The sequence below is a fragment of the Peromyscus californicus genome, unplaced genomic scaffold, assembly GCF_007827085.1.
Source record: "Peromyscus californicus insignis strain IS unplaced genomic scaffold, ASM782708v3 Scaffold_16__1_contigs__length_79575227, whole genome shotgun sequence".
NCBI classification, from domain to species: Eukaryota; Metazoa; Chordata; class Mammalia; order Rodentia; family Cricetidae; genus Peromyscus; species Peromyscus californicus.
The window spans coordinates 7,864,297-7,888,473 of NW_026294458.1; the positions used below are offsets into that span (position 1 = coordinate 7,864,297).

At 48.6% G+C, this 24,177-nt stretch overlaps 1 protein-coding gene across 2 annotated transcripts in view; it reads left to right on the forward strand.

The window, feature by feature from the left end:
- Gnb1l (G protein subunit beta 1 like) overlaps positions 1-24,177 on the forward strand; it is an 80,670-nt gene that overhangs the window by 37,370 nt on the left and 19,123 nt on the right. The window contains exons 2-5 of one of the 2 annotated variants that reach the window (XM_052740279.1): positions 12,314-12,453; positions 12,803-12,928; positions 16,886-17,048; positions 20,984-21,082. In XM_052740279.1, coding sequence (XP_052596239.1) covers positions 12,329-12,453; positions 12,803-12,928; positions 16,886-17,048; positions 20,984-21,082 — 513 coding nt within the window. In that variant the 5' untranslated portion in view covers positions 12,314-12,328. Of the gene's footprint in view, positions 1-12,313; positions 12,454-12,802; positions 12,929-16,885; positions 17,049-20,983; positions 21,083-24,177 lie in introns of those variants that run through there. The other variant, XM_052740280.1, reaches the window with a different exon arrangement.

A 24,177-nucleotide genomic window follows, 5' to 3' on the forward strand; every position in this document is an offset into this window, starting at 1 on the left:
TGTGAGTTCGAGGCCAGCCTGGGCTACCAAGTGAGTCCCAGGAAAGGCGCAAAGCTACACAGAGAAACCCTGTCTCGAAAAACCAAAAAAAAAAAAAAAAAATTTCTTTGTGTATATATACTGCATTTTTGTTAGCCATTCATCAGTTGATGGATGTTTAGGCCGATTTCATTCCCTATCTTTCGTTAATAGACCAGCAATAAACATGGACCAGCAAGCATCTTTGTGATAGGATGTAGAATCCACATTTTAGTTTGGTTTTTCTTCAGTTTTCCTATGAAGCACACTTTCAGGAAACTTGGGCCAAGTATCATAGGATCGTAGGCTAAAACTTGGCCAACTGAATATTGGGAACAATGAAAAAGGTTTCAGTCCAGTCCACACGGCATTCAGGGAACTGAAAACCTGTTGAGAGTGAGCACTTTGCTAACTGAGCTATTTCTTGCCCAGCTACTGATTTTGTGTGCTAATATTGTATCTTGACACTTCCTTCAAGGTGTTTATGGTCCTAAGAGTTTTCTGGTAGAGTGTTTAGTGCCTTTTATGTATAGATCTTATCACCTGTACAGAAGGATACTTTGACTTTTGCTTTCCTATTTATATTCCTCTTATTTCCTTTTTTTTTTTTTTGGTTTTTTTGAGACAGGGTTTCTCTGTGTAGCTTTTAGCCCAGGCTGGCCTCGAACTTACATAGATCCGCCTGCCTCTGCCTCCCAAGTTCTGGGATTAAAGGCATACACCACTGCCGCCCGGCTTCATTTCTCTCTATGTATTTTTTAAGATTTATTTATGTATTATGTGTAGTGTTCTACCTGCTTGTATGCCTGCAGGCCATAAGAGGGCACCAGATCTCATTATAGATAGTTGTAAGCCACCATGTGGTTGCTGGGAATTGAACTTAGAACCTCTTGGAGAGCAGCCAGTGCTCTTAACCTCTGAGCCATCTCTCTAGCCCCATTTATATATATTTAATATATATATATTTTACTTTATGTGTGTAGGTGTTTTGTCTGAATGTATGGATGGCCATCATATGCATGCCTGGTACTTCAGAAGTCAGAAGAGGGTGTCATATCTTATGGAATCGTAGTTACAGACAGTTGTAAGCTGTCACGTAGGTTCTAGGACTAGAACCCGGGTCCTCTGGAAGAGCAACAAATGCTCTTAACTCCCTATCTATCTCTCTATCCTCTGTTTTTTTGTTTTTTGAGACAGGGTCTCTATGTAACCCTGACTATACTAGAACTCGCTCTGTAGACCAGGCTGGCCTCGAACTCACAGAGATCCACCTGCCTCTGCCTCCTGAGTGCTGGGATTAAAGGTGTGTGCCACTATACCTGGCAAAGTGATCATTTTGATGTGTTCTTGAAATTTTTTTCCAAGTGTTTTATTGAGAAATTTTAATCTATGTTTATCTGGCAGATTGGTCTGCAGTTTTCTGTTGCTACATCATTATCTCACTTGGCATCATGTTAATGTTGACTTTGTAAAATGAATTTGAAAGCATCCTTCCATTACTGTTATGGGATAATTTGAGGATTGGTGTTAATTTTTCTTCATAATGGTCAGGTAGAATTCTGCAGTGAATCCTTTTAAGCCTAAACCTTTTTTTAGTTTAGAGGTTTTTTTCTCTTAAATTACTGTTTCAACCTTATTATTTGTTATAGGTATGTTTAAATTATTATCTTTTCAAAGAACAATCAGACTGCAATCCACAGAACTGGGGAGGCTACCTAGCAGGGGGGACCCTAAGATGACTGTGGCTTGTAAGTTTTGGTTTTACTCAATCACTGGGCAAGCCTCATGAAACATTTCACTATTAGGATAAGAATTTGTACTGTATGAAGCTGATAATAGAAAAAAATAAATAAAAATGGAAAAAAAAGATCAACCAAATAAAACTTCATCCAAAAAAAATTATCTTTTCTTGATTTAACCTTGGTCCTAAATGTGGTGAAATAGGTTTTTAATGTTTGCCCTTTACAATTTTTTTTAATTTGATTGCTATCTGATGTACTATCTCCCTTTTAATCTCTGTGTTTACTGATTTGGGTGATGTCTGGGTCTTCTCTCTCTTTCTTTAGTTAGTTTGGCTCAGGGCTTGCAGATTTTGTTTACCTTTTCAAAGAACTGGCTCATTTTATTGATTCTTTGTAGTGATTTTTTTGTTGTTTCCATTTCATTTTCATTCCAATTAATTTTGCCCTGACCTTGATTATTTCTTTCTGTCTGCTCCTTTTGGGTTTGGCTTGTTCTTATTTTTCCCCAGGCCCTGAGATACACCATTAAGTTATTTGTTTGAGAGCTCTCTGAGTAGGCGATTGCAGCTATGAGATGCTCTGCTAGGACTCCTTTCCTTGTTGTCTCACATGTTGTATTTTCATTTTCATTCAATTCTAGGACTTTTTAGTTTCCTTCTTGACCTTTTCATCACCCAGGACTGTATTGTTCAATCTCCCTGAGTTTGAATTTTCTGTAGTTTCTCTTGCTGATTTCTAACTTTTTTCCTTGTGGTCCGTTAGGACATAAGAAGTAATTACAATTTCCTGTATTGCTGACACGTGCTTTGTTTCCTAATTTAATATATTTTAGAGAAAGCTCCAGGGGCTGCCGAGGAGAACGTGTACTCTGCAGTGTTTGGACGGAATGTTCTGTAGATGTCCATTAAGTCCATTTGATTTTTATTCTGATGTTTCTCTGTTCTTTTTTGGTTGGGATGAGCTATGTACTAGAGAGAGCAGGTGGAGTCACTCAGTATTACTATTAGTAGATTAATTCATTACCATATATTTAGTAGTATTCCTTGTATAAAGTTAGGTTCACCCCTGTTCAGTGAGTATATGTTTAAAATTGTAATGCCCTCTATTTTTTTTTTCCTACTGAGACAGGGTTTCCCTGTGTAGCCCTGGCTGTCCTGGAACTCACTGTGTAGACCAGGCTGGCCTGTAACTCGTTAACTCAGTCCTGCTTCTGCCTCCTGAGTGCTGGGATTAAGGGTGTGTGCCACCACACCTGGCTAATGTTATGGTTTTAAAGGTTATTAATGGAAACATGGTTCACTGTTAAGACCATTGGCTGTTCTTCCAGAGGACTTGGGTTTGGTTCCCAGCACCTACAAGACAGCTTGACCATCTGTAACTCCACTTCCAAAGGATCTGACACCTTCTTCTGACCTCTGTGGACATCAGGAACCCACGGGGTACACAATCATACATGCAGGCAAAACATCCATACACATAACATAATAAGGCCATTCATGCTCATGAAGGAGCAAGGAGAAGCTTTTAGATCCACCCAGGTAGCTGTCATTTCTCCTGTCTGCTGAGGTCCCACATTTCCTTTGTGCATGAATAGTTTCTTTTAGCAATCCTTCCCGTGCTCATCTGCTAATAAGAAACCCTCTCCATTTTTCCTCATCTGAGGACATCTCTGTTTGCAGTGTTTTGTTAATTTCAGTACTTAATGTCTATAATGTCTAGCTTTTCCAACTGTGGGTCACAAGTAATGGTAACAGCAAAGGTTTCTGAGCAAAGCAGCAGAAAATTAACTGAAAATGAAATGCGTGCGAGCCTGAGGTGTCTGTGGCAGCATTCGCCCCGTAGGTTCTGAATATACCACATACACACTTTGCACCCAGCATTTCATTCTCCCACCTGGAGCCAGGAAGTGCCGTCCCAGACAGCGAGGCTCAGACGCAGGAGACTTGGGTAGTGTAAACTGCAGCGTTTTTACTGCACAGTTCTCTGCCGTTAGAAACAGAATAGTTTAATTAGAGAAAGGAAAAATTCCCAATTTTTTCCTACCATTATTCTCAATTAGGTAAGTATCAAATTAGTGTATTATATTTGGGTTGTATTTGCTTAATTTTTAAACTTACTGGTTGAGTTGCATAAAATTTGTTTAATAAAATTTAGCTTGGGATTAGGAGAGAATTTCCAATGATTGTTTTGTTTTGTTTTGTTTTTGGAGACAGGGTTTCTTTTTTTTTTTAATGCAGAATGCCATTTATTGAAGGAGGGAGGAGGTCTTAAATACAGGTTTACACAAAGAGACAGGGTTTTGTATAGCCCTGGCTGTCCTGGAACTCACTATGCAGAGCAGGCTGGCCTTGAACTCACAGAGATCCACCTGCCTCTGCCTCCTCAGTGCTGGAATTAAAGGCTTGTGTCACCACCAACCGGCTCCAACAATTTTTGAAGTAACTCTAAACATACTTCTGCCATTTTGTTATATATTAATCTAAAGCCATGCCCTCAGAATCAACAGTAATAAAAATCAAGTTCTCTATCAGCCCTGAAAACCCTGAAGAGTCCTTATATCCTGCAGTATTAAATGTTCGGACAAGACTTAATTTTTTATATAAAATAAGTAAGTGTATTTATCTCATTAGCATGTGATCTTGATTTTATCGTTAATAGGTGTCTGTATATCCAAGAATTGTTTTAGAATAAATTTATGACTTACTATCAGTAAACCTACTGTGTATATTTATAGACCCAAGGCTGTATAAAATTTTCTCAGGTTGATGAATCGAAGTGAAAGAAACATGGCTTTAAGGATGCTTCTTCTGCTTCCGTTACCACAGTGAAGTGCTTGCTGGATGCTAACTAGAACAGAGGGTCTACCTAGCACACAGTTTGGGGGAATGAAAGTCCCCGAGTGGGCAGCCCCAGTGGTGGCCTCTGGTAAAGAGCCAGAGGAGATGGCATCGTAGTGTATGTGTGTGCAAGAGGGAATGGGCCCTTCATGGACAGGGATCCAGAGAACTGCTCGGGGACCTGATTCTCTCTTGCAGTTCACGCCCAAAACCTGGAGACCAGTTCTGAGGGCAGGGCTCCCTGGACAGTGGATGTGAATTGTTATAAATAGGTACCACCTTGTAAAGGTTCCCGCACTGCGTTGGGACTGAGCTCTAGTACATGTGTCCTTGAGAGAGGAACCTATCAGATCAGCTGCCCTGGCTCCCATGGCTATGTTCCTGCTGCTTTTCAGAAGTTAATCATGATGTAGTCATCAGTGGCTCGAGTAAGCTCATCTTTTACAGGCGTTCAGTCCTTGTTGATTTAAGTGCTTCCCTTTGCTCTGATCTCATCTCTCATATTTCTTAGACTTTATTGCCCGGAATGTCTCTGCTTTTCTGATGGTTTATTTCAGTATTTTTTTCTTTCTGATTTTATATTGAATTTCTGTTGATGAGTCATAATGTTCCCTGTTGTTTCCTGGTTTGTTACCAAATTTAAAAACAAAACAAAAGTGGTTGGGCAGTGGCGGCGCACGCCTTTAATCCCAGCACTCAGGAGGCAGAGATAAGCAGATCTCTGTGAGTTCAAGGCCAGCCTGGTCTACAGAGCAAGTTCCAGGACAGGCTCCAAAGCTACCCAGAGAAATCTGTCTCAAAAGACCAGGAAAACCAAAAAACTAATGCCTGGAGAAATGACTCAGTGGTTAAGATCACATTTTGTCACAGAGAACCCAGGTTCAATTCTCGGTACCTACATGGTGGCTCAGAACCACCCATAACTCCAGTTCCAGGAATTTTACCCTCTCTTCTGACCGCTACAGATACCAGACATGCATATGGTACTTAGACATACATGCAGGCAAAACATCCCTAAACATTTAAAAAAATACAAATGCGCACACACACACACACACACACACACACACACACACACACACACACACGATCTATTGTCCATACCCAGATTTTCTCAAATATATCCAAAGTCAGATGTCCCCCAAATAGCCTTCATGGCTCTCCCTTTGATTTTTATTTATTCATTTTATTATTGGTATGCATATGCATAATATGGGGGGTGTCACGGCATGTGTGGGGGGGTTGGAGAATAACTTTGTAGAGTTCTCTTTTGCCACCATGTGGGTTCTAGGGCTCAACTCAGGTTGCCAGGAAGTGCCTTTATCCACTGAGCCAACCTCCTGATCCTAGCCTTTCTTTTCTAAACCCCCACCCCATTCCCCGTTTTTTGAGACAAGGTATCTCTGTAGCCCTATCTGTCTAGCCTGGAACTCTGAGTAGACCAGACTGATCTCAGACTCACAGAGACCCACCTGCTTCTGCCTCCTACATGATGGGATTAAAGGTGTGTGCCCTCGTGCCCAGTCTGGCCCTCTCTGTTTTGATCCTGTATCTAATTTAATATTTGAGGTTCACGGTACATTGGGTTGTGAGATCTCTCTCTCTCTCTGGATGGGGGTTGAGACAGGGTTTCTCTGTGTAGCCCTGGCTGGCCTGGAACTCACTTGTAAGCCTGTCTCTGCCTCCTGAGAGCTGCCCGGCTGGTTTTGATGTGTCTACAGTCTACTTTACTATCGAAGAATCGCTGCCTTTTGTTTCTGTAGTTTCTCTTACCTTAGCCATTTTCACATGCCTAAGCTGATTTTCTTGTGCAGGGTCCCGTGTCTGGATATGTCTGTTTCTCATGACCAGCTTCATGTTTGGACATTGTCAGCATGGGTTCATGCAGATTGTGCCGTAACATCTTACCGCATATCATCAGGAGATAAGCAATGCTTCTATCATTTGGGGAAGGTGATGACCGCTAGGTGTCTTCATTGTAAAGGTCCACTTTCCTTTGTGACTAGTAACCACAAAAGAGTAACCCTGGAAACCTATTTCCCAGCAACTTTCACCAGATTGGATCTTTTTCAGACCCGATTTGGAATGTATCCCCTCCACCCCAGTTTGCTTTCTATTACTGTGATAAAACACCAGGATCAGAAGCAGCTGGGGGGGTTTGTTGGGCATAGTTGTCCTGATCGCAGACTGTCATTGAGCAAATTCAGGGCAGGAACTCAAGCAGAGGCAGGAACTTGGAGGCAGGAACTCAAGAGACCATGGGAGAACACTGCTTACTGGCTTTTCCTCCATGGCTTGCTCAGCTTGCTTTTTTTTTTTTTTTTAAAGATTTATTTATTTATTATGTACACAGAAGAGGGCACCAGTTCTCATTACAGATGGTTGTGAGCCACCATGTGGGTGCTGGGAATTGAACTCAGGGCCTCTTGAAGAGCAGTCGGTGCTCTTAACCTCTGAGCCATCTCTCCAGCCCCTCAGCTTGCTTTTTTATGCAACTCGGACCACCTGCACAAGCATGGTACCACCACCGTTGGACTGAACCTTCAATCATCAATCAAGAAAATGCCCCCCACATACTTGCCTGCGGGCCAACCTGATGGAGACATTTTGTCAACTGAGGTTCCCTTTTCATGGATGACTCTAGCTTGTGTAAAGTTGACCTAGAATTAGCAGCACAGTAGAGTCAGAGAGAGGGAGCCACTCCATGAGGGTGACCCTGAGGCCTCTAGACAAAGGCTGCTGTAATTTGCCCAGGGGAACACGGTTATCACTCACTTTGGTACTTGTAACATTTATAGGAAAGGTCATCCATTTCCCAAATGGCCAGGTTGTCTCTCCTGTAAATTTTTAAAATAATTTATCGTGCTCCGACATCTTGAAGAGCAGGCAGAACCAAAGTGTGCGCTGCATTGTTTTCTGATCTTCTGCTCTCCCACTCATAGTAGAGGTAGAGCCTCAGCACCATGCAGCCGCCTGTGCATGGGCCGCACACAAGGGCCGAGGCCTCCACTGGCGCGGCCAGGGGCCAGGAGAGATAGGATAATACAATTATTCTCAATTAGATTAATAAAGAATAATTAGGTGTCATAAATCAAGTAATCATAGGATATTGTCATAGGAAAAATATGTAGGTAGAATTAATTAGTTTTCAAATAAAGCGTTTATTTTAATTGCCTGAAATGATGGAGCCCTTAATTGTTGATGCATCATTTTGGCCTGAGCTTTTCGGCTGTTGTAACAGCGTGACGTGACGGGTTTGTTCCCTGCATTTCTGGGGAGACAATAGAGGAGACCTTGATTTCATCACCTCACAATGAGCCTTCTGCTGTGAGGTTCTGGAAACTCCCACCATGCCGCAGGCAGGCGGCAAGTGTGGGCTGAGCTTAGGCTGGCAATGCCCAGGGTCATGTGTGTGAGAACTCTTATACATGTATGTGCATGAGTGTGCATGTGAGCACAAGTGTACACATGTGTTTTGGTGTGTACTTGAGGGTCTGTATGCCCTTGTGTGTGGAATGTATCTGAAGGGGGTACATCTGTGTGGGTCGGTGTGTATGTATGCATGTATAAGTGTGAGCATCTGTGTGTCTGTGTGTATACACATGGCTAAAGTTATGTGTGCTATCTGGATTACACCCCGTGCCTACCGAAGTGGCCTCCTGCAGGGGGATAGCCTGTCAGACCTCATTGCTTGGACCTGTGTGGCAGGATGCCCCTATCCCGGCCTTGGGGCTTTCCTGTTAGGTGAACATGCTGTAAGAGGTTAAGTTCTTGGCAGTGGTGGAGCTAGCGCCTGTGGACCTGGATCTGGCAAGAACACAGTTGGGCTTTGGAGGGCCCACAGCTGCCCTCTGAACCTGTCCTTTGGGCCACCTGATTGAGGCAGTTCTTCCAGCATTTGTGATCTTTTCAGGGTCATGTGTCTGTGAACACTGTGAGGTCATGTCTTCTCTGCAGAAGTCACCTCACATTTGCGAAGAGTTAGCTTTTAGCAAATGATGAGTTTTGTATAGCTAAAGCTCCTTCCCTACCACCCCCAAAAGAATCAGAAAAGAAGGGATTTGGCAGTTTATACATGCGTTCCTGGTAACCTTGTTTTCTTGGAAAGCCCTTGAGGGAATCAGGGTCCAAGGGCAGAGTTAGGGCTTGACCTGGTGGGACCTAAATCAGGTCAGTAGGACTAGATTCCTATCTGATCTCGTGCCACTGTCATGGGTAAGACCTCACTGGCCTTCCCTGGCACGGCCCTGCCTAGACTACCCTCCAAAGGGCCCAGGTCTCCTGGGAGCCTGGCTCTGACTGCTGTATGCCTTCCACTGTGGTATGGATCAGAGCCCATATCTGCATTTCCTGTAACAGAGGAAAAGGTGAGAGCATAGGATAGTGTGGAGGTGTGGCACTGGGGCATGTTGGTGGACGATGTCCTTGTTGGGGTACAATAGGAGAGGCTGCCTATTACAGAAGCCTTTGCCTCCCTGGCCTCTGGACTGCTCATAGCTGCGTGTGGCCTCAGCCTGTAGGCCCTCCTCCCACATTCCACACCAGCCTTAAAGCCCAGTCTCCACTCTGGAAGAATCCTGCCCGGCTCTTTTGCTCCATTCTTTTCTTTGCCGTGTTCTTTTGACGGCTGCAGCTACCACCCAGGTTGGGCAGAGCTGTGCCTCCCTGCTGTGCGGGCTGCATGTAAGCAGAGTAGGATGTGCCCTTGCCCAGTGGAAAGACTCCTGAAACAACCTGCTGCAGCCCCCCTGCTGTCTGCCTCTGACCTTTTCTCCTGTACCTTCATCCCAGCTCCTGGCTTTGGGGCCACCCCTGCCTGTGAAGAGCAGCCAGCTGAGGGACTGGCCTGGTGTGAGGGGGCGGACTACAGACAAGGTTGAATGTGTGGTCTAGGGCACTGGAATTTTATCCTCTGCAAGGTAGACCCTAGCAGGTCTTAAATACAAGTCCTGTGCTTTGTGGAGTGGTCTGTCGGCTGGGCCAGCAGTTCTGTGGATGTGGCCAGGTGACTTGGTCCTGCCCCTTCCCATGTACCTTTCCTGACTGCTCTGCCTCTTGGTGGCACATGCCTTGAGAGCATTTCAGGCCCATTCCCAGAAATGTGGGGCAGCTCACCCAATCATTTCCTATCTCAGTTTCTCAAAAGTAAAGAGTATGCTAGTCTCAGAGTGGTTATAATTAGAAGTTTTGGCCTGGCGATGATAGTGCACACTTTTATTCCCAGCACTTTAGAGGCAGAGGCAGGCGGATCTCTGAATTCAAGGCCAGCCTGGTCTATAGAGAGAGTTCCAGGACAGCCAGGTCTACACAGAGAAACCCTGTCTTGAAAACAAATAAACAAACAAGCAAAAATACTTAGAAGTTTTGGCAGTTCAGGCCGGGATCCAATAGGGCTGTTTGTAGCACTCTTAGGACCCCACACAGCTCTCATTTGTAAACACATATCTGCTGAGCAGGTGCTGGCACTGGGCACAGGGCAGGGGTGACACAGCCCAGACTCCCCAAGCTGGCAGTGGGGCAGGGATGGTATCTGTCATCCAGGCGTGCCATTACCCTACTTTAGGGAGGAAAGCCAAGGGACTCCAGGAGGGCTCCCAAGGGAGTCACAGGGGAAGCCTGCTGGGAGGGTCAGCCCAGTGTGTGTCAGGATAAGTGCTGTGAGTATGCAGGGTCACTGTGGGCGGGGGCTGTCTTGAATACTGACTCATGGAACACCATAGGGAGAGGGATGTGGGCTCTTGTGAGAAAAAGAGATTGAGCCTAACTGAAAAGTGTTACAAGTCAGGGTTTATAGCAGGGTTTATAGTAGGCTTATAGCAGGGGGCAGGTGGAAGTGTAACAATTCTTTCTCTGTCCTGCCAGCTCCCAAATAATGACATGGAGACTTCTTATTAATTATGAAAGCTTGGCCTGTAGCTTAGGCTTGTTCCTATCTAGCTCTTACTTAAATTAGTTCATTTATATTAATCTGCATTCTGCCACGTGGCTCATGGCTGTTACCTCTCCTCCTGCACATCCTGTTTACTCTGCCTCTCCGGGAGTATTCGTCTTTCTTCCCAGAGTCCTCTCTGTCCCCAAAAGTCCTGCTTATCCTCTCCTGCCTATCTATTGGCCACTCAGCTCTTTATTACACCAATCACAGCAATACATCTTCACACAGTGCATGGAAAAAGGTGTCTAGGGATCCAGACTGAAGGCAGACCAGGGTAAGCACGTGCCACTTGATGGCTAGTAAAGGCTGAGGGGACCTGATCATTCTGAAAGCGTGCAGATAATGGGTATGGGGTGATATTTAATTGACTTAGAGTTTTTGCCAAAACTGGGCCTGCCAGAAGGTCCAGGAGCCTCAATCAAATTTGGCCAAGCCTTTGAAATTTATAAATTTATTAACTCAAGTTCCATTTGCCTTTGGGATACCATCTTACAAGGACTCCAATTTGCAGTAAGGCTCGTTAAGGAAGGGAATGGCTCAGTTGCCTTTAGCCTACTGACTATGGGTGGGATAGGACCTCAGTTGGTCTTTTCTGTGTCAAACACACAGATTGCAAGCCCAGCCACTTTGAGATCTTTGGCAGCAGTTAACTCTGCAGCTCACACACAATTGAGCCTGTATGATAATGAGTATTCAGAGACGGGTAATACCTGGGGGGCGCTCACCAACCTAAGACAGAGTGCCTGTGTGGCCTGGGCAGGCATCTCCATGACGGGTAAGGTGACCTGCTGACGTCCCATGCACCCTAAGTCAGAAGTTCATTTATTAGTAAAAGGGGGACCTGTAGGGTCCTTCCCCCCCCTCCCCCCCCCGTTTTGGATAACTGTTGCCTTACTTGCTGACCTTGATATCCTCCCTTTGCTAATTCCCTCCTGGGTTTCACCCTCCTGAATGCTTAAGGAAAGTTCCTTGTCTATGTATCCTGCATAATGGGCGTTACCAGCTTAGATGCAAGATTGTAAAACATCAGTAGCGAACTTCTGCCCTCCGGGGTTCTCCCATTGTGCTGTAAGCCTGTATTTAAGACCTCCTCCCTCCTTCAATAAACGGCATTCAGCATTAAAAAAAAAAAAAAAAAAAAAAAAAAGAGCATTACTGCTCTTGCAGAAGACTGGAGTTTGGTTTCTAGCACCCACATGGGTGATCACAACCACCTGTAACTCTAGCTAAGATATCTTTTTCTGGCCTCCTTGGCCACCCTCAGACATGTGCACAAACATACATATACATAAATAAAAATTAAATTTTGCTTTTTAAAAAAAATTTTTTTTTGGCCAAGCAAAGGCTCCTTTTCTGTGGTGCTGGAAATGGAACCCGGGGCCTTGAGCTTGGTAGCAAGTGCTCTACTATAAAGGCAGCAAGACCTCTATACAGGGTTCCCAGATTGTGCTTGCCAAGGAGGGACGACAGACTTGGATCTTCGTAGCACCAGAGCTGACAGATAAGATGGGGACATGGGGACGGGAGGCCTGGAGGTGCCCACCAGGAACATTGACAGGCTGGCAGTTGGGGCAAGGATGGGCTGCACTTCCAGCAGCCCTGTGGTCCATGCCAAGAGCTGGCTGTTCTGCAGCCACAGAACCTGCATGATGGAGAGCAGCATCCTTTTCCCAGAAGGGGCAGAAGCTGGGTACTGAGCCAACAGCTTTCTAGACCCTCTCTCCAGCTGCCTTCTGGAGAAATGTGGAGCTCTCTGTCACTCACATGTCCTCCTTGCACCCCAGGTCTGCATCTACCACATGGCAGGCCTGTTCCCACCACCGCCTGGTCCCACGTTTGTCCTCCGAGGCACACAGTCACCTGTGAACACGCTGCATTTCTGCCCAGCATCCCAAGCTCTGGGGAACCCACTCCTTTTCTCGGGGTGAGTAACAGCTGCCCCACCCCAAGCCCAGGGTGAAGTCCAGCACTGGGCTTCACAGAGCATGGTGCTTATCTAAGGTGCTGGCAGAAGACACTGCTTGCCACACCTTCAGAACCTGCCTGAGACACTGTCTATTCTGGAACTCCTTGGAGGAGCAGGGAGTCATGCCTCTGTCTCGCACTACTGAGTTCTGACTAAGTACCCCACCTGTAGGCCCTCTGGCCCCCTTTGCTGACCTTCAGTTTGGAGTCTGTCGCCTTCCACTGGCTGTGTGTAGTGTTGGCCTGGAGCAAGTTAAAGATATCTACTGACTGCAGCCCCTGTCCCTGCCTGTGCTTGACTCCAACAGGTCTCAGAGTGGCCTGGTGCACATCTGGAGCCTGCAGACCAGAAGAATAGTTGCCACTCTAAATGGCCACAGGGGCCAGGGTGTAACCTGGCTGAAGACACTGCCCCAGGGGCACCAGCTCCTCAGGTGGGTCACAGCAGCACAAGGGAGCACCAGGTCCCAGGGGACTTATGCTGGGAACTCTTTGACAGACCCCTGTGACTACCTTTAGCCAGAACTGAAGGTGTTAGGAGCATCTTGCCAGCTTGGCTGTAGCTTGTGAAGAGTGTGAGACCAGCTCTAGCCTTTGGGAAGTAGACAGGTCTGGGAGGTGCCATCGGAGGTAGCTGATACCAGCCCCGAAGGCAGCTGATAGAAAGGCTCTGGGTTGTGGCTTAGAAGTGGGCAGAGGTAATCGTACCATGTGCTAAAAAGGTACAGGGATGAATAAAGCAGGGCCCAGGCTCAAAAGAGCTGAAAGTTGAGCCCTCAGGAGTCCCTGCTCACCCAGGGCCTGGACACTTGGGTGGCTTGAAAGGCATGACGGGTAGCCTGGGGCTGGCACTTACATAAACACCCTGTCTCCCAGCCAGGGTGGTGGCGCTGCAGCCCCTCCTACAGTCCCCACTGAGGTCAGGAGGCCTGTGGTGGGGCTGCAGGTGTGGGTGCCCAGGTGCATTTGCACTGCACTGGAGACCACGGCCCACCAAGGCTGCCCAGCCTCAGCTGTGTTTGGGTCCAGGTTTCTCCAAGAGGCCCTGGAAGGGTTGTGTACTTTCATATCTCCCAGGGCGGGAGGACCCCCAGCCCTGGTTGCACCTGGGCCACAAGAGCTGCACCGGCTAGCATTTCTTTACCTTCCTCATCATGAAACCACTTATTTACAGGCTCATGAGGAGTACGCAGACCCTTGTGGCACCTGAGTAACCACTGGGCAGTCAAGGACGGCACTGCAGCCCGCCCACTGTGCCGTGGGCAGCAGCCCAGGACTGCTAGACTGTCTTGCTGAATGTCTGGAAAAAGAGCAGAATTTTTTTTTTTTTTTATGAGTTTTTCCTAACTTTAAGTTAGGGAAACAAAAGACTACCAGGTACTTAATGCATACCTGTGGTCCCAGTGCTCAGGAAGCCGGACAGGATTGCTGAGTTTGAGGCCAGTTTGTGATACCACTGGCTTCTGCCCATTTTCCTACTGGACTGACTGCATTTTTCTTATTGATATGTGAAGTCCTGTTTATATTTTACATAGCATCATTATTCTGTCGCAGATTATCTCCTACAGGGTGACATATATTTGTACTCTCCTAGGGGTGTCTTCATGGTAATGGAGTCACATTGGTCAGGCCTTCCCCATGTGGTCGGGCTCCTGAGTCTTAAGAAGGAGCCTATGCTAAGACATGGGCAATCTTAGCCTATCTCCAGAGCTCACTGTTGCTTCTTTTAGATTGCCAGTTCCTCTGTTGATGTGGGATGCAGGCAAAGCCCGCCATCCCATCATCCTTTCTGTTCTTCCTCTCCATACTCAGCCCTGTTGACAGCAGTATCCAGGGTCAGCGGCAGGAAGGAAATGCTAACAGCTGCATGTGGGCTCTGGGATCGGCTCCCTGGTCCTTGTTTCCCACGATCCTGGTACTTTGCAGGTACTCTGCAGAATGCCCCCAGGGTCAGGGTAAGACAGGCCCTGGGTTTGGGGAGGAAGCCCAGTGTGGTAACTGCCAACCTTATGGTGCTGGAGGTGCATGAGTCCCGTGTCTCCTTGGCAGGTGAGACCGGCCTCGGTCACCCAGGTGTCTGCTGGCCCACTGTCAGCATCCAAGAAGTTGACTTTCCCTAATCTGAAACTCTGAAAGCTTGCTTCTTGTTGGTTTTTGAAGCAGGGTCTCTCTATGTATTTCTGGCTAACCTGGAATGCCTTATGTTGTAGACCAGGCTGGACCTGAACTCACAGAGATTCACCTGTCTTTACCTCCTGAGTTCTGGGATTAAAAACATGCACCACCACTTCCTACATAAAAATCTGAAAGTTTTAGCATCATAAAGTTTCAGATTTCGGAGCGTTTCATATTTCCTGTTTTCACAATAGGGAGGTTTACCTGGTGACGTTTACACAAATATTCCAAACTCTGAAAATATCTGAGCACTTGCAGTCCCACATATTTTAAAAAAGAGGTCCTCATGTGGGCCTGATGGCCCTTAACGAAACAAATGAAATAAAAGATGCTGTTGGCAGTGAGGCCTCTAGAAAATGGGGAAGCAGGGGACTTTTATCCCAGGACTCGGGAGACAGGCCCAAGGATCTCTGTGAGCTTCAGGTCAGCCAGGAACTCTATAGAGAGACCCTGTCTCAAAATACAAAAAAAGAAAAAAGAAAAAGAAGGAGGAAGAGGAGGGGGAGGGGGAGGAGAAGAAAAGAAAAGGGCCCTCAGCCCATGGTATTTCCTAGGTTCTTGAGAAGCAGGTCATAGAAGGGGCCGGGGGTGTCCAAGGACATGCAGGCCTGTTAAAGCCAGTCCAGGCCCTAGAAAGTTCTGGGGACACTCTGAGCCTGTGCTCATACCTGGTTTTTCCCGCCAGTGGCTTCCTGCCGCGGCTTCTGCTGCAGTAGTTCTGTGTTCTCGTGGGCCTCTGTTTCCCTCATTCCTCCTCACTCCAGTCGGTAGAATGCTGCTGTGGTCAGAACCGAGGAACCTATGAGGAACAGCGGTCCCTGGCTCGCTGCCAAGAGACTTGTTTTGTGATGCTCCCTCACTTCCCACACTGGTCTTCCTTACTCCAGCCCTAGAATCCACGTCTCCAGAAATCTGGCTGTGGTGATTAGAAAACTGATGAGTTTGAGCCCCAGGCTGTCCATGGGTGGCACATGGGGATGGAAACTTGAACCTACATTGCCCATACTATCACATCCACCTATGTTCTGCTGTGTGTCCGTCCTATCTGCATGTGTCTGGCCACACACATGTTCACACTGACCTCTAGGTTCTGATGTGACCCACAGTTTTATGTGCTCACCAGCCTTGCCACAGCTCTTTGGATAGAAACCACATCCCTACATCCACTACTGGCTCCAATATTTTCTTTGCCAGAGAGGGCAGAGCCAGTGCCTGTAAGGATCCAGGCCTGTTCAGGTTCACTGTTTCTAGAGTTATGAATCTTTAGCCATACAGTCTCAGTCAGCACCTCTCCGCGTGCCTCAGCTCAGCTTCCGTGTGTGCTTCCTGAACCGGTGTCCTGTCATCTACATAGTCAGAGCAGTCCCTCACCGGCTCCTGGCTCTTGCTCAGCTGGCTGGGGCTGTTTTCATTGTACACAATGACAGTCACACTGTCTGTGAATCTGTGGGTTTGGCACAGCACTGCCATGTGTCCATTTCCCCAAGGCCTCATGAAGCAGCCTGCCATCCCACAAAGCCTAGAGCTACCCACTGTGGTCCGTTCTCTCATGGCTCTCCATCCCTGTGCCCATTCCTTTTCTGGAAACCACAGGGCTGTAGTTACACGCTGCAGATCCTTCAGATCTGGCTTCTTTCACTTAGCAGACCGTGGCTCAACTTCCTTCCAGCTGTTGCGTGTGTCAGCAGTCGGCGCCGTCCCTTGCTGAGTGGCACTCTGTGGCACAGTATACTTGGCTGTTCTTTTGTTGCAGAGCAGCTGGATTGTTTCCAGCTCGGGTGGTGATGCCTAGAGCTGCTCTCTACATGCTTGCCTGGCATTTTGATTGAATGTAGGTCTCAGATATACTTTGGAAGAGACTCGAGCGAGATTTCTGAGTCCTTAAAGGCAGTTTACAGAGAGGGAAGGGGTTCAAGGCATACTTTAGTGGCATTGAGCGGCAGGAGGCTGGTCATAGGTGCAGGTCTCAGTGTCCACATTTTTAGTCTACTGAAAGTCCTGGCCTCAGTGCCTTAGATGCCAACTTAGCTGTGAACACTGAGGGAGAAACCCTCCTCATCTGAGGCCGCTAGCCTGGATGGTGCAAAGCTTACGTGGCCGTCTTCTGGAAACGTGGCCACCTTCAGCAGTGAAGGGCTTTGGACCAGACAGATGCCAGTCCAGTAGGTACATAATGCTTACAGTGTCTCACAGATCTCCTCCCCTTGCTTCGTCAGCCAGGGCCGGGACCTGCGGCTGTGCCTGTGGGATTTGGCAGAGGGCAGGAACACCATCATGGACGCAGTTCAGTTGGACAGTGTGGGCTTCTGCAAGAGCTCAGTCCTGGCCAGGGGACAGCTATGTTGGATGCTTGCTGTGCCTGGGAAGGGCAGCGATGAGGTAAGGACCAGTCTTCTGGAGCTCCCTTCCATGCACTAATGACACTGGGTTTGTCTTAACCAGACACATTTGCACTCCCCCGGTAAGGAGGGTCCAGTGCTACCACAGGACTCTCTACAACTTACCTGCTCCGCCACAGCTCCAGCAACCTCAGGCTGTGAGCTCTGATCCTTCCAGGGCAATGGTGAGAATCAAGAAGGGTTCAGGCAGACCTTGGTACTCAGCATAATGCTGTTCCTGGAGGAGGGCCACTCGGGGCTGTGTCTAGGCCTGAGTGTTTGTGCACATACATACACATAAGCATACATGTCTGTTCACATATTCATATACATACACATTATATAGAGAGAGGAACCTCCAGAAATTGGGGGCCTTGGTGCTAGCCTGTTGGAAGAGGCAACAGAGACACCCGTCCAGGGACACGGTGAAGAGAACCGAAGCTGCAGGGGAATTCACAAAGGGATGGAGCTACAACACAGGGAAAGAAGGTTCTGGAGGCTGCATGAGGAGGGGAGTGGCCACAAGCTTGGGGAAGGGAGGCTAAAGCCTGAATTTCAAAAGCCAGAATGGGACCAAGTCTGGAGGTAAGAAGAGGTACAGAGGAACTCCAGGGCACCCAAGCCTTCTGTGAACCAAACTATTCCACAGACTGGCAAAAAGAAAGGGAACAGGGGGAAAAAACATCTGAAAACGGCAACCCGGCAGCAGTGAGGTGAGAGCACCAGGAGTCCCCGGAGACGGACCCTGGCGGCAGCGCTAGGACCTTCTGCTTTCTGTACGAAGCTAACCCTGTCTCAGGGCTTCTCCCTGTGGAATCGCCACCCCCTGTATACAGAGCTATAGGCAGAGAGCATGGCCAGTGATGAGCAGCCAAAACACCAGGGCTGTGCTTCAGTGCAAACACTCAGGGCAGGGAAACCACTCCACACATGTGCCTTCTGGGAAGGCTGGTGCATGAGGAGGCAGAAGTCACAGATATAAAATCTGCACAGCCCACAAACCCTGACAGGGACTGTCCCTTCGTGAGAGCTCAAGGAGACCCCATTGTGGCAGCAGGGAGGAGCTGTGGTGAACCCAGGACTGTCTAGGAGCCCAGTCTGGATATGTACTGAGAGCTTAGAAAACACAGCATCCATCCTGTATCAGAGGGGCAGGATCCCAGGGTCAGACCCAGGGCAGCACCCTGCCTACCCTGCTTCTCCAGGCCTCTGGGAGCCGAAGGAGCAGTGCCCAGCCTCCCTGAGCATGGGGCCTCCTACAGACACTTGAGCTTTCCATCTGGCACCCAACGCCAGCTTTTGTTTCCAGAAGGGAAAATGTTAGGTTTGGGCAAGTGTGGCCACCCAGACGGCCGTGAGGGGTGGGAGCGTGCTCCCAGGCATTGTTTGGGCCCAAGCCAGTTTAGGCAGATTCCAGGCAGACTGGAAAATAACCATTTGCCCAGGATGTGCTGGCAACTTCTGAAAATACAACATCCGGCTGTTGAGATGGCTCAGCAGGTAAAGGTGCTGCTGCCTAGCTACAGCCTGACTCAGTTTCCAGACCCTGCATGGTGAGAGAGCTGTGTCACAAAAGTTGTACACACACACACACACACACACACACACACACACACACACACACACGAGTAAATAAATGTAATAAAAACTGTTTTGAAAATACAAATGGCACCTGCACTGAGGGCTAGGGCCAGGAAGCTGGTTAAAACTGCACAGAAACCTGTGACCTCCACAGAGGAAAACTACTGATCAGCAGCCTGAGAGTATCTGAGCTCTCTTAACCCTAGAGTGGCATCTTGTGGGTCTGTGGCTTGGGATGACCTGGTACTGCCTGGCCTGCTGTACAGGAGTAAGCAACTCCCCCACCCCTCACATTAATAAAACTTTTAACAGGTTTTTGGCAAACTGGCAAGAAAAGTGTGTGTAGCTCCTAATTGGTGATTTAAATGCAATCATGAACAAATAAATGCCTGTTACTATCTCATTATTTATGAACTAGATCTGGTTGGAGACAAAATGACTTTTCTTGGGCAGGAGCCAGGCCTAACCCGGTGCACGGGCCTGATCTGCCAGCCCCAGCAGGAGCTGCCTCCTCATGCTGCTGGCTGTGGAGGGCTGTGGGCCTGAGGAGACAGGACTGTGGATAGGAGCCCCCTCCCCTTCTCTGCCTTCCGGCCTGGGAGCCACTCTAGTGCACACTTGCTGGCCCACCGCCTCTGCTCATCTCGGTCGCCCCGCAGCAGCCCTGTCTCCTGGCCTGTGTTGTCCTCTGACCCGGCTCCCTCCATACACGCCGCCTTCCCATATCTTGGGCACCCCTTCCCGTGATGGATTCTGCTTCCTCTGCCCTCGGGTGGTGTGTCTTCTGTGTAGTCTGACTAGTCACCAACCCCTCTGGGCACTGAGTACTACCTCACGGTAACCTCCCTGCCTCCCTGGAACCGTATCTTCTGGGCACTGTCATGCTTACTGGTCCCTGGAGCTGTGACAACCATCCTGATGCCTTGCCCTCCGACATGACCGGCGCCTAGGACTCTCCCTTACTGCCTCCCACAGACAGCCAAGTGTTCTTCAGTCTGTCTCCTAAAGGCCTGAGCATGTTTCCTCCCCCTGCAAAGGCAGGGTTACAAGACTCGCCTGCAGCAGATTAGACGGAGAGCTGTGGGCCATTCCTAGTGCTTAATTCAGCCACTAGAAGTCCACTCACTATGGGGACTCTGGTGAGATTACCCTGCCACAGAGCAAGCACCCTGGCCCCCATTATCGGAAGTGGGCACATCAGCAGAACTCTAACTGAAGGACCAGGCTGTGTGCGTGGCATTCCGCATTGCCTGGAAGCAGCCCTGGACCCAGCCCCACAGGACTCAGGTGGCTGCCTACACTCTGGCCTCTCAGAAATTGTCCCAGCCTGACCATACTGGTATATGCTGTCCAATTAATTCTCTCCATCCCTTTGGAGCTCTGGTGCCTTGTGTGTAGACCAAGGCATGCTAAGCAGGTTTGTATTCATGCTCTTGCTAGTTGCCATGGAGAATTGCTCTTGCTGGTACCTAGAGACACTCCAGAATTCCAGAATCGGCTCAGCTCACATGACAGCAGAAGGTACACATAGGCACAACAGTGCAGTAGAACCCCAGGCAGATAAAAGGCATAGGAAACATCTGGGCTGGGCTGGGCTGCAGCATGTCATATGGGGCCCTTCTGTTCTGCTAAGCTCACAGGAGAGGTGTCACATATCCCCAAATGAATAAGGGTACCAGGTTAGCACCGTAGATACCGGATGTCTGGGAACCCAATCCAGTCTGGTCCTTGTGGATGGTGCTGGTCAGCATACAAGCAGTCCACTTGGATTTGCATACCCAATGGGAAGCTGGGCCATGTGGGTCACAAGGCCTATCTCAGGCCAGGCACAGAAGGGCTTGGCATCTAGGTAATCTGGGTTGGTAAGTCAGGTACTTGGGTACAGGGAAACCAGGATTCAGTGGACCTCGCTTTAGCTCTGGCAACATGCTGATTTCCTGGGTAGATAGTTCAGGCCTTCTGAACAAGACTTTGCGTCATGTTATGTGCCTGAGGTTGTTCAAAGAGAGCCCTTGCAAATCCTAACTGAGGCTAGCAAAGGAAGGAGGATGGCCAGAGTAAGCAGGACCAAGTAAGTCAGGCCTGCTTTGCCCAAATGACAAACTGGGGCTGCTTACTGGTGAAGGGCTGGTCATTCAGGAATGAGGTGAGCATTTGTTTTGCAAGGACCCCAGGAACATCTCAGCCCTTTAGCCTGTGCAAACTAATTAGGAGGCTCTGCTCTCAGGTCCCTACAGGGAGAGGAGCAGACAGAAACTCGAAGCAGCCTTGGCTAATCGCCTTAAACGTCTCTTGTTTGCATAGCATAGACTCAGCTTGGCATCAGCCCAAATCAGCTTGTTTTCTCACTGTCAGGTTCAGATTCTGGAGATGCCATCCAAGACGTCAGTGTGCACCCTGAAGCCGGAGGCAGATGCCAAGCCAGGCATGCCCATGTGCCTGGGGCTGTGGCAGGTAAGACAGTGTGCGCCAGCCACACCCGACAGCCCTGAGTCATGCCCCACTCAGGGCTGGGTTTGTCATCAAATCTGTGGGCACTGTCCTTTAGAGAACATGTACCTGCTGTCCTCTGTGGTCCAACATTGACTGGACATCGCTTCTCCCAGGTTGCTGCTGTTTCTTGGAAGAAACCCCAACAGAAACACTGCAGGAAAACCAGATTCCAGTACCCACCCTCCACAGGCCCTGACTGGCTTGCCCCACAGATGCCCAGATGTGGTTGTGAGGAGGGGATAGTTGGGTCAGCTGTGGTCCTTGGCTCTGCTGAGGCTGTGGGGAAAGCTGACTGATGTCAGCAGCCTGCCTGGACCTTGCAGTTCTGGGCATTCACTTTTGCTACTTCCCTACCTTATAGAAGTCCCAGGAACATTAGCAGATGATTTCCCTACGGTCGTTCCAGGGAAGTCTAGCCTGTAACTGTTTCCTTTGTTCTTGATAGTTGTTTCTGTTGGAGGGTCAGGGGCCATCTCCTGGGACTGCTGCAAAAACTGGGACCCAGGCAGTCATCACAGCCCTAAGGTCTGGAGTCCCTCCACACATAAACAGGCCCAGACCTTTTCAAGGTGAAGCCTTCCCCTGGCCACATCCAGGTCGGCATCTTTCCCTCCCGGGTCACTTCTATTTACTATGTCATCTGCAAAGAATTCCGGAAGCCTCAGAGTCTTACCCGGTACAGACACTGCAGTAGGCCGGTCACAGGGCAGCGCCCATGTGGGGAGGGGTTGTGACCCTTTTGGCCATCTTCCTACTTCTCATTGGTGATTTCTGCATCATGGCTTGCTGCCTCCTTGAGCTCTTCTGTGAGTGAGATGAGATGGGCTTGTTCAGTTTGGAATCCCACATGACCCACAAGAAGCATGGGAGGGCATCTCTGTGCCTGCCTCAGGGATTCTTTCTGCATGGAAGGCAGAAAGATGTCTGGCCTGCTTTCAATTGGCTCTCCTTGCAACTTCCTTTTTTATTTTTATCTTATATGTATGAGTGTTTTGGCTACATGAATGTGTGTGCACCACTTGTGTGCCTGGTGTCTATGGAAGTCAAAAGAGAGCTTCAGATCCCCTGGAACTAGAGTTAAAGACTGTTGTGAGCTGCCATGTAGATGCTGGAAATCAAACCTGGGTTCTCTGCAAGGGCAGCCAGTGCTCTTCACCACTCCGGCATCCCTCCAGCCCCTTGCAGTTTGACTGAGAGGGTTGAGTTAGATTTGAAGTCGTGAGTAAGCCAACCCTAGGTGCAGCCCTTGCTGTGCAGCTTCCTGGAGAAAAGCCTTCGGGGCATCAAGACTCCTGAGAGCCTAGCTGACAGAGCTCCTGGGCCCACAAGTCTATAGCCTGACTCGGGCAGAGCCTAGTTCTCGGCCTCAGTGTGTCCAGATGGGGTTTCTCAAGAGTTTCTGGGTGCTTTCCTGGGAAAATAAATGTATCTTCATTTTGCCTCTCAACCTTACTCCCGCTGAAGTATCCAAGGAGATGACCATGATACATACAGGCCCTGGCACAGGCACCTATAGCTGCACCGATCCTGTTCTGCACCCTGGAAAACGTGGGTCATTGCCCAATCATGTAAAAATTCCACCAGAAAAAAAGATGTGTAGAAAGGGATGTACAAACTTGTTAAGGTAATTAATATAGTTGACAGAAGGACAAATCATGCTTTTGTTGGTGATACAGATCCAATGTAAAGCCTATAGCTGCAAAAAGCCTCTGGTTATAGGAATGTTCTGTGTCCTCCTAAATCCAGAAATCCTAGGATATGAACTCACTGATCAGAGTGTGGCAAAGTATCCTGACCTGATGTATTTTCTGAAACACTCAGGTCCATCTTTAACTCATGCTTTAAAGTAGCTTCCCTACATTGCTGCAGTAATAATTACAGGATAGGTCAGGCTGTAAATCAGGCCTGAGCTAACATCATCAGTACCCACCCTCAGAGAAGGTTCCCTGTCTGAGTCTTGGGGCTCTCTAGTTGAGTTGTACACACCGTTGAGGTTCCTGTAGGCCCTGGCCTGCTACCATCTTTCAGGCTATACTTTAAAGGGCAGGAGAAGCAGAGCCAATCTTTGTCTCTAGGTCCCTCCCAGGAGCCTCACTCCTTCCTATTTTGTACGTGTGAACTTGAATTACCAGCAGGATACAATCAGTTTACAAGCCATTTGTGGGGACATATAGAGGCCCTCTTGGTGGCTCTGGCCTTGGCAAGTTCACTGTACTTGCAGAAAGTCTGGCAATTGTGTCCTTCTTTCCTTGTTATTACCATCCTTCCAGATATTGGTCTACAGTGGGCCCTCCTCTTCCCCCCACCAGGCTCACACTGCACCACACCCCCAGCCACAGCCTGGGCTGACCCAGAGAGCCCTTGTGCTGTTTGTTAGCTATATACCGTAGGCCTCCAGCTAGCCTGGGCCTCCGCGCTCAGCCCTGTGCAGTTTCTCTTGGGCTGCTGTGCAGTGCAGGGACTGATGGCATGTCCCTGAGGGTGACTTGGAATCCTGCAGCACTCTTCTTTTGTAGTTGTTTCAGAGGCTAAATAAACGAGCGTCAGCCCAGGGCGCAGAGCCCTCTGACCCTCGCCCTCATCCATCACGATGGTGAGGGCCTCTCACACCGAACTTCCAAGGGTGGGGGCTTCTGCGGCTACGTTAACAAAGCCCAGAAAGTCCTTCTCACTGAGCTTGAAATTTCCCTGCCCGGTGGTTCTAGAAGATGACTGCTCCCAACAAGGAGTGACTTCAAGTCTTACCTTACGTGGAGGACACGAGGAAGAAGTCTGAAGTCGATCCTCAGCTGCCCCAGGGTGCTGGTGGGGGCCAGTGGGTGTCATATCGTCCTTGCTGTGGACAGGATGTAGTGTAGGTGGAAATGCATGACTGTGTGAGTCCTGGGGGCTCAGATGGACTGGTCTCCACTCCACCTCCAGCTCCTCAGGTCCTGGGCTGCCAGCCCCATGAGAGGGTTGTGGAAGGCTGCTAAGATTATGGAAAGCAACGGAACTGTTACTCTAGCTGGGCCAACCCCACTGTGGGCATGGCTAGAGAGAGATGTTCCCACAGC